The following is a 15,642-nucleotide window of genomic DNA, read 5'->3' as shown; positions in this document are numbered from 1 at the left end:
GAATGTGAGTATAAGGCCTCTTTCACATGTCAGTGAAGAACACACACGTTTTTCACTGGCGTGTTAAAAGTACATATGTCCCTCCATGTGCCATGATTTTGGCACATGTGTGATCTCCATGTACTATCCGTGATAATACACGAAGATCAGGCACATATACTCATCTGTCCACGCTCCTGCTGTCCATGGTGCTGATGTCTCCGGCTCTCCTGTGTCCGACCGCTGCTGTTTCCCCTCTACAGCTACTTCCAGGTCATCTGTGTACTGCATATTCATGAGCATAATCAGCCAGCCTTGAAGCAGAGACAAAAGCGGCTGAAGACAGCACCACTGGAGACGGTTAGGTTTAAAAAGCTTTTTATTTTAAATGTACGTGTTTTTCTGGTACGTGTTTCACGGATCACACCATAGTGTGGCCTGTGGGACATCAGTGCTGCCACAGAAAAACGGACTTGTCTCTATGCGGATCACACAGACACGCGTGTACGACGCACGGTAACACATCAGTGAGAAATCACTGATGTGTAAGCAGACCCATTGATTTTAATCGGTCTGCGTATGTCCCTGATTCTGGTACATATAAAAGCAGTAAGATACGTACCAGAATCACTGACATGTGAAGGAGGCCTAAGGCGTACAGGTCACAGGTCAAATAAAAAAAATAAAAAAAAAACCTGGAGTGGTGCTTTAAAAGAATCTTCCTATTCGCTTATACAGTGCCTACAAGTAGTATTCAACCCCCTGCAGATTTAGCAGGTTTACACATTCGGAATTAACTTGGCATTGTGACATTTGGACTGTAGATCAGCCTGGAAATGTGAAATGCACTGCAGCAAAAAAGAATGTTATTTCTTTTTTTTTTTTTTTTTTTTTTAAATTGTGAAACGTTTATTCAGAGGGTCATTTATTATTCAACCCCTCAAACCACCAGAATTCTGTTTGGTTCCCCTAAAGTATTAAGAAGTATTTCAGGCACAAAGAACAATGAGCTTCACATGTTTGGATTAATTATCTCTTTTTCCAGCCTTTTCTGACTAATTAAGACCCTCCCCAAACTTGTGAACAGCACTCATACTTGGTCAACATGGGAAAGACAAATGAGCATTCCATGGCCATCAGAGACAAGATCGTGGAGGGTCACAAGGCTGGCAAGGGGTACAAAACCCTTTCCAAGGAGTTGGGCCTACCTGTCTCCACTGTTGGGAGCATCATCCGGAAGTGGAAGGCTTACGGAACTACTGTTAGCCTTCCACGGCCTGGACAGCCTTTGAAAGTTTCCACCCGTGCCGAGGCCAGGCTTGTCCGAAGAGTCAAGGCTAACCCAAGGACAACAAGGAAGGAGCTCCGGGAAGATCTCATGGCAGTGGGGACATTGGTTTCAGTCAATACCATAAGTAACGTACTCCACCGCAATGGTCTCCGTTCCAGATGAGCCTGTAAGGTACCTTTACTTTCAAAGCGTCATGTCAAGGCTCGTCTACAGTTTGCTCATGATCACTTGGAGGACTCTGAGACAGACTGGTTCAAGGTTCTCTGGTCTGATGAGACCAAGATTGAGATCTTTGGTGCCAACCACACACGTGACGTTTGGAGACTGGATGGCACTGCATACGACCCCAAGAATACCATCCCTACAGTCAAGCATGGTGGAGGCAGCATCATGCTGTGGGGCTGTTTCTCAGCCAAGGGGCCTGGCCATCTGGTCCGCATCCATGGGAAGATGGATAGCATGGCCTACCTGGAGATTTTGGCCAAGAACCTCCGCTCCTCCATCAAGGATCTTAAGATGGGTCGTCATTCCATCTTCCAACAAGACAATGACCCAAAGCACACAGCCAAGAAAACCAAGGCCTGGTTCAAGAGGGAAAAAATCAAGGTGTTGCAGTGGCCTAGTCAGTCTCCTGACCTTAACCCAATTGAAAACTTGTGGAAGGAGCTCAAGATTAAAGTCCACATGAGACACCCAAAGAACCTAGATAACTTGGAGAAGATCTGCATGGAGGAGTGGGCCAAGATAACTCCAGAGACCTGTGCCGGCCTGATCAGGTCTTATAAAAGACGATTATTAGCTGTAATTGCAAACAAGGGTTATTCCACAAAATATTAAACCTAGGGGTTGAATAATAATTGACCCACACTTTTATGTTGAAAATTTATTAAAATTTAACTGAGCAACATAACTTGTTGGTTTGTAAGATTTATGCATCTGTTAATAAATCCTGCTCTTGTCTGAAGTTTGCAGGCTCTAACTTATTTGCATCTTATCAAACCTGCTAAATCTGCAGGGGGTTGAATACTACTTGTAGGCACTGTATGTAAAAATAAACTGTTGTTCCTATATTCAGGCTTTCAAAAATGCCAAGCATTTACAAGTAACTTGTCCAGTCAGCATCTTCTACTCTGAATCTGCTCCATAATTTACAAAAGAAGTCAATGGGATGGCTAAAAAAAAATGCTGGAACATGCCCGGGTGTCTTTTTGAGCATTTTGGATGCATTTTCACTTCAAAAACGCTTGTGTATTATTCATTGCATAATGTATTTCCAAAAACCTGAGAAAACAAGCAATAAAAAGACACCCAAAAGACAGTGAAAAAACGTTAAACAAAAATGCTGCCATAACTAAGCATTAAGTTAACAAAGCGCTTCAGTAAGATACCAAAAAACATTAAAAAATAATAAAAAAAATGATCCAGGAAAACAAAAAGCTGAGGTTGTAAAAAGTTGTAGCAAGAAGTGTGGCTATGGCAAATGATAGTAAATACACTTAAATACTGAACTTCTGAAGGCTGTTGCTAATTATTAGATTAATTTATCATACAGTTACAAATTAAGCTAGCTTTCTAAGACCATGTTCCCATGTGCCAGAACGCTGCTTTTTTGCTATTTTTTTTCTGAAGGTTTTGACATTGGAGTACGCCCACCCCTCCAGTGATGTGTTGGTCATCTCTGTGGCCACTGATTTGCTGCAGTGGTTAGGTGTCAGTACAGAGGAGCAGCTGGGATCAGTGGATGAATATAAATTGTTTTTTTTTATTTTTTTTTTATTTAATTCTTGCTTGACTTATAAAAGAAAAAGGGGTTGACATACTGTTTAAATAACTTCTTATTATATAAAAGTCAAGCTAAGTACTGATAATTTGACAAAATGCTATATTTTTGAACCTTCAAGCATCTCAGGGCCTTGGTCTCTGTTCCACTTGTGACTAACTCGTCGGAGTACAATCCGATAAAACATTGGCTTGCACTCGCTCCAGTGTTAAACAATGGGGCAGTGCACATCTGCTATTTTTTCTCAAGCTGTCATGAGAAATAAATCGCAGCATGCTGCGTTTGAGAGCGAGCCTCGCATCATTCAGCCATACAAGTCTATAGGTGCGTGTGAAACATCGGAGTGCATTTAGATGTCATCCAAGTACAGTGCGATATATACAGAGACAGGCAATGTAGAAGCTGGAGATATCACTCTCTCCCTCTTCTCTTCAACTGTGATCTGATCACAGAATTTGATCACAGTTGCATGATAATGACCCTCTGCTCACGCTCACAGCAGAGCCTGAGCAGAGGGTCATTAGCATATGGCATCTGATGCTCTCGCATTGGTTGCCATATGCTAGTGTAACCAAGGCCTTAAGGTCCAGTCACACTAAACAACTTACCAGCGATCCCAACAACGATAGGGATCGCTGGTAAGTTGCTAGGAGGTTGCTGGTGAGATGTCACACTGCGACGCTCCAGCGATCCCACCAGCAACCTGACCTGGCAGGGATCGCTGGAGCGTGGCTACACAAGTTGCTGGTGAGCTCACCAGCAACCAGTGACCAGCCCCCAGCGCCGCGTGGAAGATGCTGCGCTTGGTAACTAAGGTAAATATCGGGTAACCAACCCGATATTTACCTTGGTTACCAGCTCACGCAGCTACACGTGCAGAGCAGGGAGCAGCGCACACTGAGCGCTGGCTCCCTGCTCTCCTAGTACAGCACACATCGGGTTAATTACCTGATGTGTGCTGCAGCTACATGTGCAGAGAGCAGGGAGCAGCGCACACCGCTTAGCGCTGGCTCCTTGCTCTCCTAGCTACAGCACACATGGGGTTAATTACCCGATGTGTGCTGCAGCTACATGTGCACAGAGCAGGGAGCAGCGCACAATGCTTAGCGCTGGCTCCTTGCTCTCCTAGTTACAGCACACATCGGGTTAATTAACCCGATGTGTCCTGCAGCTACATGTGCACAGAGCAGGAGCCGGCACTGACAGTGAGAGCGGCGGAGGCTGGTAACAAAGGTAAATATCGGGTAACCAAGGACAGGGCTTCTTGGTTACCCGATGTTTACATTGGTTACCAGCCTCCGCAGAAGCCGGCTCCTGCTGCCTGCACATTTAGTTGTTGCTCTGTCGCTGTCACACACAGCGATCTGTGCTTCACAGCGGGACAGCAACAACTAAAAAATGGCCCAGGACATTCAGCAACAACCAACGACCTCACAGCAGGGGCCAGGTTGTTGCTGGATGTCACACACAGCAACATCGCTAGCAACGTCACAAAAGTTGTTCGTTAGCAGCGATGTTGCTAGCGATGTTGCTTAGTGTGACGGGGCCTTTAGGAATAGAAATTAGCAAACTCGCAGATGTTCAGGTTCGGTGGGTCTGACCAAACCCCGAACTCCATTTAAGTCTATAGAAACATGAACTTGTGTGCTGTAGAATGGTGTTAGTAAGGGTTAGGGGGCTGCAAAGGGAAGCAAAATGGGGATTAATGCACGACAATTAAACTATCAAGTTTCCGCACGGCTGTCACACTGCTTCCATGTCAGCTCATGAATATTCATTGCTTCCCCTGCCCAATCTCTGTGACAGCATCTGTGATTGGGTGCAGTCGGTGTGCCAGCATCTGTGATTAGTTGCCCTCGCACTAGCTGCCTGGGTCCCTAGAGTGGAGTGTGAAAATAAATAAATAAGTGGAAAAAATGGCGTAGAGTTCTCCGTAATTTGGTACCCAGGACAGATAAAGCAGACAGCTGGAGGCTGTAGCCCCCAGCTGTAAACATTATCTTGGCTGTGTATCAAAATACTAGGACCCCATGCAGCTTTTTTTTAAATTATTTAAATAAATAATTTAAAAAACAGCTTGGGAACCCCCCACTTTTGATACCCAGCCAAGATAAAGCAGAGAGCTGGGAGTTGGTATTGTCTGGCTAGAGAGGCCCATCGTTATTGGGCTCTCCCCAGCCTAAAAATAGCAGCCCGCAGCCTCTCCAGAATTGGCGCATCCATTACATGCGCCAGTCTCGGCGCTTTACCCGGCTCATCCCAATTTCCCTGGTTCAGTGGCAATCGGAGTAATATAAGGGGTTAACTACAGCTGTCATTAAGCTCGAAGTTAGTAATGGGAAATGGTCTATGAGAACCCCCCCCCCCCCCGTCATTAATCGTGTAAGTAAAAAGAAATAAACACAGAGGAAAATCTTTAATTTTAAAAACAAAATTAAAAAATCCTTTTTCTCCGTAGCTGTAAGCGGTGATGTGAGTTCACCTGCGTTCATAGCTGTCAGTTCCCATGGTTCTACATACTTTTTTGGTCACTAAAAATCAAGATTAATATATTTATAAAACTAGTGTTGAAATGAGATTTCTGATACGACAATGATTATATTTCATGTTTTTGAAGTGACTATATGAATTATTAGTTCTAATACGATGTCTTTACTGAATAATATCTATTTGAGTCATACTGTGATTATGTCCTAACATCAGCTTAAAGAGTGTTTATTATTCAGTGAATGTTTTTAATTTGTTTTTAACAAGTAACACGTGGAGTTAAAAAATTACCCTATTTAAGTGGTTAATACTCACGTTGCTCTGTATGGACCCGTGAAAGCACCCCTAGAGGTGCGTAACGGTACCGTCGTCCTTGTGCTCCGCTCCCTCAGCTCCCTCATGTCTGTATCACCTGTCTGCAAAAAAGAAAAATAAAATAGATTTCTTGACACCGCAGAGTGCTGCCAAAACGTCTCTTTTTTTATGATATTAGTACTTGCTCTGGCTTCTTGGCATATAGCACCACGGTAGTTCAGGACTTCCACTTGCCGTCAGCTGTTTTTTTCAGCCAAGTGCATTGTGAGGATACAGCAGCTGATCTGCACTACAAGCACCCACAAGGCGGGCTCTACATGGAATTGAGCCAAAGGACTTTATTGCAGCATTTTCCACAGAGTGGTAAGCAGTGCAGTGCACAACGTCTGTTTTTTTTTTCTATTTTATCACTTTTTGAATTTAGTTCCCATGGTGCCCCAGCTGTGACCTCAGCTGAACTCACTGACATCACCGCTTACAGCTACAGAGAAAAAGGATTTTTTAATTTTGTTTTGTCAAGTGAACTCAGTGAGCTCACCTCAGTGAACTTACTGCACGTTGAGCATTTGGTTGCAGAAAATTTGCATCTCCTGGCAGAAAAATGCACCAAAAATGTAATGTAGTTTTGATGCATTTTTCTTGTAGGAGAAGCAGATTTGGTGCAGGAATGTGTTGCAGAAAGTTTTGACTTATTTTTCTGTCAGAAGATGCGATTTTAATGCAGAAATTTCTTTACCAAATCTTCATATCCTGTAAGAAAATTGCATCAAAATAGCATCAAAACCATATCGTGTTTTTGTTGCATTTTTCTGCCAGGAAATGCAGATTTGGAGCAGAAAGTTTTGCAACAAATTTCTGCCCCAATCAGCATCTCCTGTAAGAAAAACACTTCAAAATAATTTTGCATTTTTTTACAGGATATGCAGATTTGGTGCAGAAATTTCTTCCAATATATTTCTGCAAGAGATTTCTGCAGCAAATCTGCATTTCCTGCCAGAAAAACTCATCAAAAGCCATCGCGTTTTTTGGTGCATTATTCTTCCTGGAGATGCAGATTTATGTAACAAATTTCTGCACCAAATCTGCATCTCCTGGCAGAAAAATGCACCAAAAACACAATGCTGTTTTGATGCCTTATTCTCCCAGGAGATGCTGATTTGGCGCAGAGATTTGTTGCATAAATCTGCATCTCCAGGCAAAAAACGCAACAAAGAATGTGAGGCAGTTTTTATGCGTTTCTTCTGCTAGTAGATGCTAATTTGGTGCAAATATTTCTTGCAGAAATGCAGAAACGCATCGTGTTTTTGGTGTGATTTTCTCCCAGGAGATGCAGATTTTATGCAACAAAATATTCAACGTGCGCACATAGCTTAAGCTGGTAATCTGGCATTGCGTTCACCTCAGAGGAGTTCATTGAGTTCGCTGAGGTCATGGCTGGGGTACCCTGGGAACAGGCGGCTGTGAAATCACTGACGTCACCACTCACAGCTGTGGCTCCATCAGTGTGTCCCTGACACCTCAGTGCTCGATCACATTTTATAATGTGATTGTGACCTCAGATGTAGCAGAGCTGGAATTATTGGGGGACGTGGGGTCTGTAGATTACGTGAAATCTGCAGTGGTGTATTGGGGGTTAACAAGTTGGAGAAACAGGGTGTGTTTTTTTAAATAAAGGATTTTCTGTTGAGGGGCCTGGTAGATCCCTCCTCATTACAACTTTGGACTTGATGACAAGTGTGACAAATCACAGCTGTCATTAACCCTTTATATTACACCGATTACCACCACTCCAGGGAAATCGGGATGAGTCCGATAATCGCCATGACTGGTGCATCTAATAGATGCGCCAATAATTTTTAGGCTGGGGAGGGTCCAATAACTGTGGACCTCCCCAACCTGAGAATACCAGCCCCCAGCTGACTGCTTTATCTTAGCTGGGTATCAAAATTGGGGGGAACTCATGCCATATTTTTTATTTATTTAAGAAGTAAATATTCATGAGATTTTGAATATTCATGAGATTTAATGAGCTGACCTAGAAGCAGTGTGACAAGCGCGCTGAAAATTGGTAAGTAAAAGTGTCCTGCTTTATTCCCTATTTTGCTTCCTTTTTTATTTTTTTTTTATCTGAGTAGCCGAACCCAAACAGTAAACTTCCCTTATGTTGTTTTCTTTGGTATATGAAATACAAACTTTATTTTGTTCCATTTTGTTGTTTGATCATAGTGATACTTTTTTTTTCCATATTTTAAAATTTTTGCAGTGTAAAAACACTTAAATATTTGTTTTGGTTTTACTCATATAATGCACTTGAACAATCTTGTATTGTTGATATAATGCTCACAGGCATCTTATTAGGACATCCCAATAATACCCCACGGGCATGGATTGTTTACAGAGTGTAGAATCAGATGACAGAGAAATCTAAGTGGCTAGATAGAAGGAGGCCTCTACGGAACTGCTTAGATGCCAATAGTGACTGTGGCACCTAAGAGGTAAAATGCCTGGGAAACTACAAGTACAATCAGTTAATTCTCTAGCTGCATCTTTATGAATGCGCACCAGTGTGTTTGTGTCTGTTGTATGTACGTGTGCTTTAGCTTATGATACCTGTATGTGAGGAATAAGTGCATGCTATAATTAGCCCATGTGAAGTGTGATGATGCTCCCATCAGTCATAGTATACGTTGTCTGACTCACATCTTTTGTCAGTAATGACTAGATCGGTAATGCATTATTCCAGTCCTAGCATTCTCATAAAGGCCTTCTATTTTAGTAAATTTCTTTCCTGTAACTACTCATTTAAAACCCACTGGTGGCATTACTGGTTGTATAATAATGATAATGTACCTTTCATGATAACTAGAGGTTTTAGCATGATTGTATGATTATAATGTGGTTATAATTAGTGATGGGTGGACAAGGACTGTAAAAGTCTGGATCCACGCAGGTTCAAAAGTACCCATGCACCGACCCCGAGCCTGGAGTTCTCAGGGAACTCCGGGTAACGATCAGGTTAATTTAAAAAAAAATACAGTAAAAATAAAGAAATAAGGGGAAAGTAGGCACGTTATACATACTGAGTCTCTGCAGCCTGCTGTTTTTAGGCTAGGGGGGGCCAATAAGCATTGGCCTCCCCAGCTTTAGAATGCCAGCCTCCAGTTGTTGGCTTTATCATGGCTGGGTAACAAAATTGGGGGAACGGCACTCCGTTTTTTAAAATGATTTATTTAAATAATTTTAAAAAGCTGCATCCGGTCCCTCTTATATTGATACACAGTCAAGGGGCCTTCAGCCAGTAGCCATATGCTTTATCTGTGCTGGGTATCTTAATATGGAGGGACCCTATGACAATTTTTTTTATTTATTTATCTTTACAGCTATATAGACACACAGACAGTGTCTCTGATTGAAAGCAGTCAGACACGCTGTCAGAGAGGGTGGGATCGCATCTGACTGCAACCAATCACTGCCGGTAGGTGGGGAAAGCAGTGCATATGCATGAGGTTAATGAGTGGCCCTGGAAGTAGCATTAGAGCTGCTCAGCGACTGGTAAGTAAAAGGGCTTGTTCTATTCCCCCTATCCCTTCTACCACCATTTTTAAGTTCATGATTTGGGTCCCCAAAGACTTACCGTATTTTTCGCTTTATAAGACGCACTTTTCCTCCCCAAATTTTGGGAGGAAAATGGGGGGTGCGTCTTATAAAGCGGTAGCGGGGGGGGGGGGTCCTGTCTGAGGCGATCGGGCGGGTGCCTGTGGCTGCATGCAAGCGGCCGGGTACCTGTACTTGCATGCAGCGGCAGCCGGGTACCCGTGACTGTGTGCGGGCGGCAGCGGGTGCTGTGTGGGGTCGGCAGCCAGGTACCTGTGCTTGCATGCGGTGGCAGACGGGTACCCATGGCTGTGTGCGGGCGGCAGCCGGGTGCTGTGTGCGAGCGGCAGTCGGGTGCCCGTGCAGGTACCCGGCTGCCGCCCTCACACAGTCACCCATCTGCCGCCCAAACACAGCCATGGGTACCCGGCTGCCACCGCACGCAAGCACAGGTACCCGGCGGCTTGTACGCAGAGTGGGCAGGCAGCCTGCTGGCTGCCACTCTGTGCATGCGGGGCGGGCGGCTGTGCAGCTTACCAGTTGTCCGCGGTCCCACTTTCAAATGATGGCGCCGGTGGAGCTCTTGGACGAGAGCTCCATCTGCGCACGCGCTGCTCCGGGAGTCAGCGCGTGCGCAGATGGAGCCCTTGGATGAGAGCTCCATCTGCGCATTGCGTCGCTCCGGGCGCCATTACTTGAATCGGGACCGCGGACACACTCCACCACTGAGCCGTCGCCGCCGCTCCCACCACTGAGCCGCCGCCGCTGCCACCACTGAACCGGGACCGCGGACACACGCCACCACTGAGCAGTCCCTGCCGCTGCCACCACTGAGCAGTTGCCGCCGCTCCCACCACTGAGCCGCCGCCGCCGCTGCCACCACTGAACCGGGACCGCGGACACACGCCACCACTGAGCAGTCCCTGCCGCTGCCACCACTGAGCAGTTGCCTCCGCTCCCACCACTGAGCCGCCGCCGCCGCTGCCACCACTGAACCGGGACCGCGGACACACGCCACCACTGAGCAGTCCCTGCCGCTGCCACCACTGAGCAGTTACCGCCGCTCCCACCACTGAGCCGTCGCCGCCACTCCCACCACTGAGCCGTCGACGCCGCTGCCACCACTGAACCGGGACCGCGGACACACTCCACCACTGAGCAGTCCCTGCCACCACTGAGCAGTCACCGCCACCGCTGTCACCACTGAACCGGGACCGCGGACACTCACTGCACCGGCCTGCTGCACGGCTCACACGCCACGGCTGCTGCCGCCACCACGGACCCCACGGATCCTGCCACCGCGGACGCCACCGTGCCTGCAACCACGGACGCCACGGCACCTGCAACCACGGACCCCGCTGCCACTGACCTGCCGCGCCTGCCAGCACAACCTGTGCCTCCTGTGACCCCGCTTCACCACCACTGCTGCCCCCCTCTGGTAAGAGAACACCGGAGTATAAGACGGACCCCATTTTTTTTTTTTTTACCTTTTTTTATGTCTAAGTTTGGGGTGCGTCTTATATTCCGGTGCGTCTTATAAAGCGAAAAATACGGTATATGGGGATCGGCATACTGCCAGATATCAGGGATCAATTCCGAGCCCGAAACAGATTTTTTTTAAACCCGCTTGGACGACCGAACTGTCCCAAGTATCTGCGAGTTTGCTCATCACTATTTATAATGTATATCTTCTCCAAGAGTGACAGTTTTTACAGGTAGTCTGTCACCAGGTTTTTGCTACCACATTCGGGAGCAGTATGATGTAGGTATAGAGACCCTGATTTCAGCGATTTATTACTTACTGGGTGCTGCAGTTTTGATTAAAAACTGTTATATCTGCTTGTGAGCTACCAGTTCTCTAAATAATGAGCTCTGTATAACCCTGCTCACACCACTGATTGACAACTTCTTGTACACACTATACTATGTGTATAGAGAGAGATCTGCCAATCAGTAGTGGGGCGGGGGTATAGAGAACTCATGAATATAGAGGACTACATGGTAGCAAGTTTACTAGTGATAATCTCCTGCTGATAAAGCTGTGATTTTATCAAAACTACAGGCAGCAGCCCAGTGAGTGATACATTGATGTAATCAGTGTCTCTGTCTTGTCTCTACATCATGCTGCTTTTAGATTAGGTGGCAAAAACTGGTGTCAGAATATTGAAAATGTTACATTTGAAATTAGTATCTTGGCTTCTTTGGTGGTGATTTTCTTTTTAAATTTTTACATGTGTTTTCCTGGCGTTTTTTCATCCACAAAGTCAGTTCAGAGAATCAACAGTGGACTGATATACTAAAATACAATGCTTTATTATAGCAGATTAGAATTTCTAAATATATTCAATTTCAACTAATATCCCAGTGCAGCCTAGCGAAGATAAATTGTTTTCTGCCCTAGAGAAGAAAGTAGCAAAAGGTGAAAAACATAGATAGAGGCGAGCTGCTAATATCGTAGAAGAAGAAATTCTCCCCCTCTCTCTTCTTCCACCCATTAATTCATGTCCTCCCAATGGTCACAAATTCATGAGAACAGAGCTGAGAAAACTAGTCTGCAATAGATTTCAATCTGAAGATGTTTTATTCATTCTGCTTAGTAATGGCCACATCAGGCGATATACTGTATATAGACTTATTTCTGATACCGTAGCCCTGATGGTGGACTTCAGCAGCCACAATAGGAACCTGTGCAGACTCGTGTCCTGATGGCAATAATGATGAGAAAACAAATCCCTGTGTAGTCTGATTCTGCTTTGATCTGTCTTCTTCTTATTGTTATTATTTGGCGTATTAGCAAGAAGTAAAGCCCGCTTTACACGCTACAATATATCTTACGATGTGTCGGCGGGGTCACGTCGTAAGTGACGCACATCCGGCATCGTAAGGTACATTGTAGTGTGTGACAGAGCTATGTGCGATTGCAATTGAACGTTAAAACGTTCATCGCATGCACGTCGTTCAATTCCTAAAAATTGAACGTCAGATTGTTCATCGTACCCGGGGTAGCACACATCGCAGTGTGTGACACCCCGGGAACGATGAACAGATCTTACCTGCGTCCTGCGACTCCTGGCCAGCAATGCGGCTGCCACGTGACGTCGATGTGACGCCGAACGTCCCTCCCACTCCAGGAAGTAGATGTTCGCCGCCCACATCGAGGTCGTATGGACGGGTAAGTACGTGTGACGGGGGTTATTCGTTTGTGCGACACGGTCAACAAATTGAACGTGCCGCACATACGATTGGGGCGGTTACGATCACATACGATATTGTATGCTGAATCGTATGGTGTAAAGCAGGCTTTAGAAATAAATCACCGTGTCTGTGAGTCAATAAAAATTAGCTTTCAGTAATGCCAGTTATTCAATAAACATAGAAAAAGAACAGGTTTTTTTTCTTACCTCTAACTTTATGCAGGTGTGAACATTTCAATAGTTGATAAGTATAATTTCAGTGTACACATACCTACTTGCTATGATTTAAATTTATAGGACAGCTGCCCATCATCTTCTTAAAGGGGTAATACAGCGCCCGTCATCTTCACCCACATCATGTTTACAGACATCGGCCAGGTCTGATGTGTGAGCGGCAGCCGTCGTGGAGCTGCGACATATATGACCCTGTTCACCTACCGATGTGGAAGAGAGTGGAGCTGGATTACCCCTTTAATGTTGTCAATATAAGCAAGCACTAATATGTCTTGTATATTGAAAATCACCTTGTACATTTCTTCATTTGGACCAAAAAGAAGCAACTATTCATGTATCTATAATTATACAGTGAGGCAACAGCCTTCATAAATCTTCCTTTATAATTACCATCTTCATTGTAGTGACATCACCATATCTGGGTCATTCTGCAGCTGCATGCAGCTCTCGGAAACTTTCTACTTACCTTGATTGTGAGCGTGATATCAATTTATTTCTTTCAATATCCGCTTACATTATGATTTATCATGCCATCTATTACAAATTTAAAGTCTGACTTTAAAACACTAAGGTCTTTCAAATATCCTTATAAATGTCAGATAAATATCAGTTACACATCTTACGATGTGTCGGCGGGGTCACGTCGTAAGTGACGCACATCCGGCATCGTTAGTTACATTGTAGCAAGTAACAGCTACGTGCGATTGCGAATGAACGGTAAAACGTTCATCACATGCACGTCGTTCAATTCCTAAAAATTGAACGTCAAGTTGTTCATCGTACCCGGGGCAGCACACATTGCAGTGTGTGACACCCCGGGAACGATGAACAGATCTTACCTACGTCCTGCAGCTCCCGCCGGCAATGCAGAAGGAAGGAGGTGGGCAGGATGTTTACGTCCCGCTCAGCTCCGCCCCTCCGCTTCTATTGGCTGGCTGCCGCATGACGTCGATGTGACGCCGAACGTCCCTCCCACTCCAGGAAGTGGATGTTCGCCGCCCACATCGAAGTCGTATGGTAGGTTAGTATGTGTGACGGGCGTTATTCGTGTGTGCGACACATTCAACAAATTGAACGTGCCGCACATGTGATGGGGGCGGGTACAATCGCATACGATATCGTATGCTGGATCGTATGGTGTATAGCAGGCTTTACACAGCCTGATTGGGCAGGAGAGTAACATTGGAAAGTAGAAGAGTTTGTGGGAGTAGATTCAGTATGTCTTGTGTTTTATCATTCTTGGCCCAAAGATCCATAGGGCAGCCCTAATCGGTGATCTATGTATGCATATTCATACGGGAAGGCTTCCTACCACTAAGGACCACCCTCCGGACATCTAAGACAAGAATGACTAGGGGTCTTTTCCCAAAAAACTATATATCAATCTACTCCGATTCCCTGTTTTATAACATGGCACCAAAATATTATACTGCATTTTCATGGTCACAGGTTCCCTTTAAGGGCATAATGTGTTAAGGCACGTTAAAGGGACTCTGTCACTAGGTTTTTGCTATCTCTTCTGAGAGCAGCACATGTGTAACTTACTGAGCTGTTTACTGTCATTTTGATAAAATCAATGTTTTCTCTGCTGTAGATCTTGCAGTAATACAGAGTTCATGAATATTCTGGACTACCTGCTGCACGCCAAGAAGTCCTGTCATGATAATCTACTGCTGATTAATCAGTGATTTTATCAAAACTACACTAAGCGACCCAGTAAGTTACACATCACTGGAATCAGGATCTCAGCCCCTACAATATGCTGGCCTCAGATTAGGTGGCAAAAACCTATGTACTATACATGTAGCCCATTAGAACTCTGATTAAATGCCATATTCATATGATGTATTGATCATTTTTTATTTTTCATTTTTTAATCTAGAATTAAAACCAAAGAAGCAAATGACTTCCATAATGAACTTCAGAAAATGGAATTGGATAAAGAGGCAATAATTCTAAAGTAAGAATGGTATATAACTTTGTATGGATTTAATGATCAAAATAAAGTGGTTCTGAAGCCTAAATACACGGCATGTGAGTACCAAAGGTCATGGACATAAATATTCAATTGAAGATATCACATTTGGCTATATTTTTTTCCTTTCTTAAATCAAATGTCCCTCTATAGATGCTTAAACTGTGAGAAGATTGGATACATGTCTTATCCCTGTGTAAAGCTATGTGCTGCACAACCTTGCAGTCTCTTGTGAAGAGTTCTGTCCATGTTCTTCTGACAGCCCTTCACTAAAGCGGGCTTTACACGCTATGAGATCGCTACAGCAATCTCGTTGGGGTCACGGATTTTGTGACGCACATCCGGCCGCTGTAGCGATCTCGTTGTGTGTGACTCCTAGGAGCGATTTTGGATTGTTGCAAAAACGTCCAAAATCGCTCCTCGTTGACATGGGGGTCCATTCTCATATATCGCTGCTGTCGCGTGGGTGAAGTTGTTCCTCGTTCCTGCGGCAGCACACATCGCTACATGTGACGCCGCAGGAACGAAGAACCTCTCCTCACCTGCCACACATCAGCTATGAGGAAGGAAGGAGGTGGGCGGGATGTTCGTCCCACTCATCTTCGCCCCTCCGCTTTGATTGGCCGGCCGCTTAGTGACGTCGCGGTGATGCCGAACGTCCCTCCCCCTTGAGGGAGGGATTGTTCGGCAGTCACAGCGATAAAGTTCGCTGCGGCAGCGATCACCAAATATCGGCATAACGATAGGGGCGGGTGCTATCACGCTCGCCATCACTAGCATCGGCTAGCGATGT

The 15,642-nt window shown here is 45.0% G+C and overlaps 1 protein-coding gene and 1 long non-coding RNA gene across 5 annotated transcripts in view; one reads left to right on the top strand and one right to left on the bottom strand.

Moving 5' to 3' along the window:
- The window catches only part of LOC142296742 (uncharacterized), a 247,892-nt gene that overhangs the window by 161,601 nt on the left and 70,649 nt on the right, over window positions 1-15,642 (bottom strand). The gene's annotated exons all lie outside the window — the stretch shown is intronic.
- LEKR1 (leucine, glutamate and lysine rich 1) overlaps window positions 1-15,642 on the top strand; it is a 310,847-nt gene that overhangs the window by 238,142 nt on the left and 57,063 nt on the right. For all 4 annotated transcript variants that reach the window (XM_075340705.1, XM_075340706.1, XM_075340704.1 and 1 more), the window contains one exon: window positions 14,757-14,834. In XM_075340705.1, coding sequence (XP_075196820.1) covers window positions 14,757-14,834 — 78 coding nt within the window. The remainder of the gene's footprint in view (window positions 1-14,756; window positions 14,835-15,642) is intronic.

The sequence above is a fragment of the Anomaloglossus baeobatrachus genome, chromosome 3 (genome assembly GCF_048569485.1).
Source record: "Anomaloglossus baeobatrachus isolate aAnoBae1 chromosome 3, aAnoBae1.hap1, whole genome shotgun sequence".
Classification (NCBI taxonomy): domain Eukaryota; kingdom Metazoa; phylum Chordata; class Amphibia; order Anura; family Aromobatidae; genus Anomaloglossus; species Anomaloglossus baeobatrachus.
Note: the sequence above shows the minus strand (reverse complement) of the source record. Positions and strands in the feature narration are given on the sequence as shown.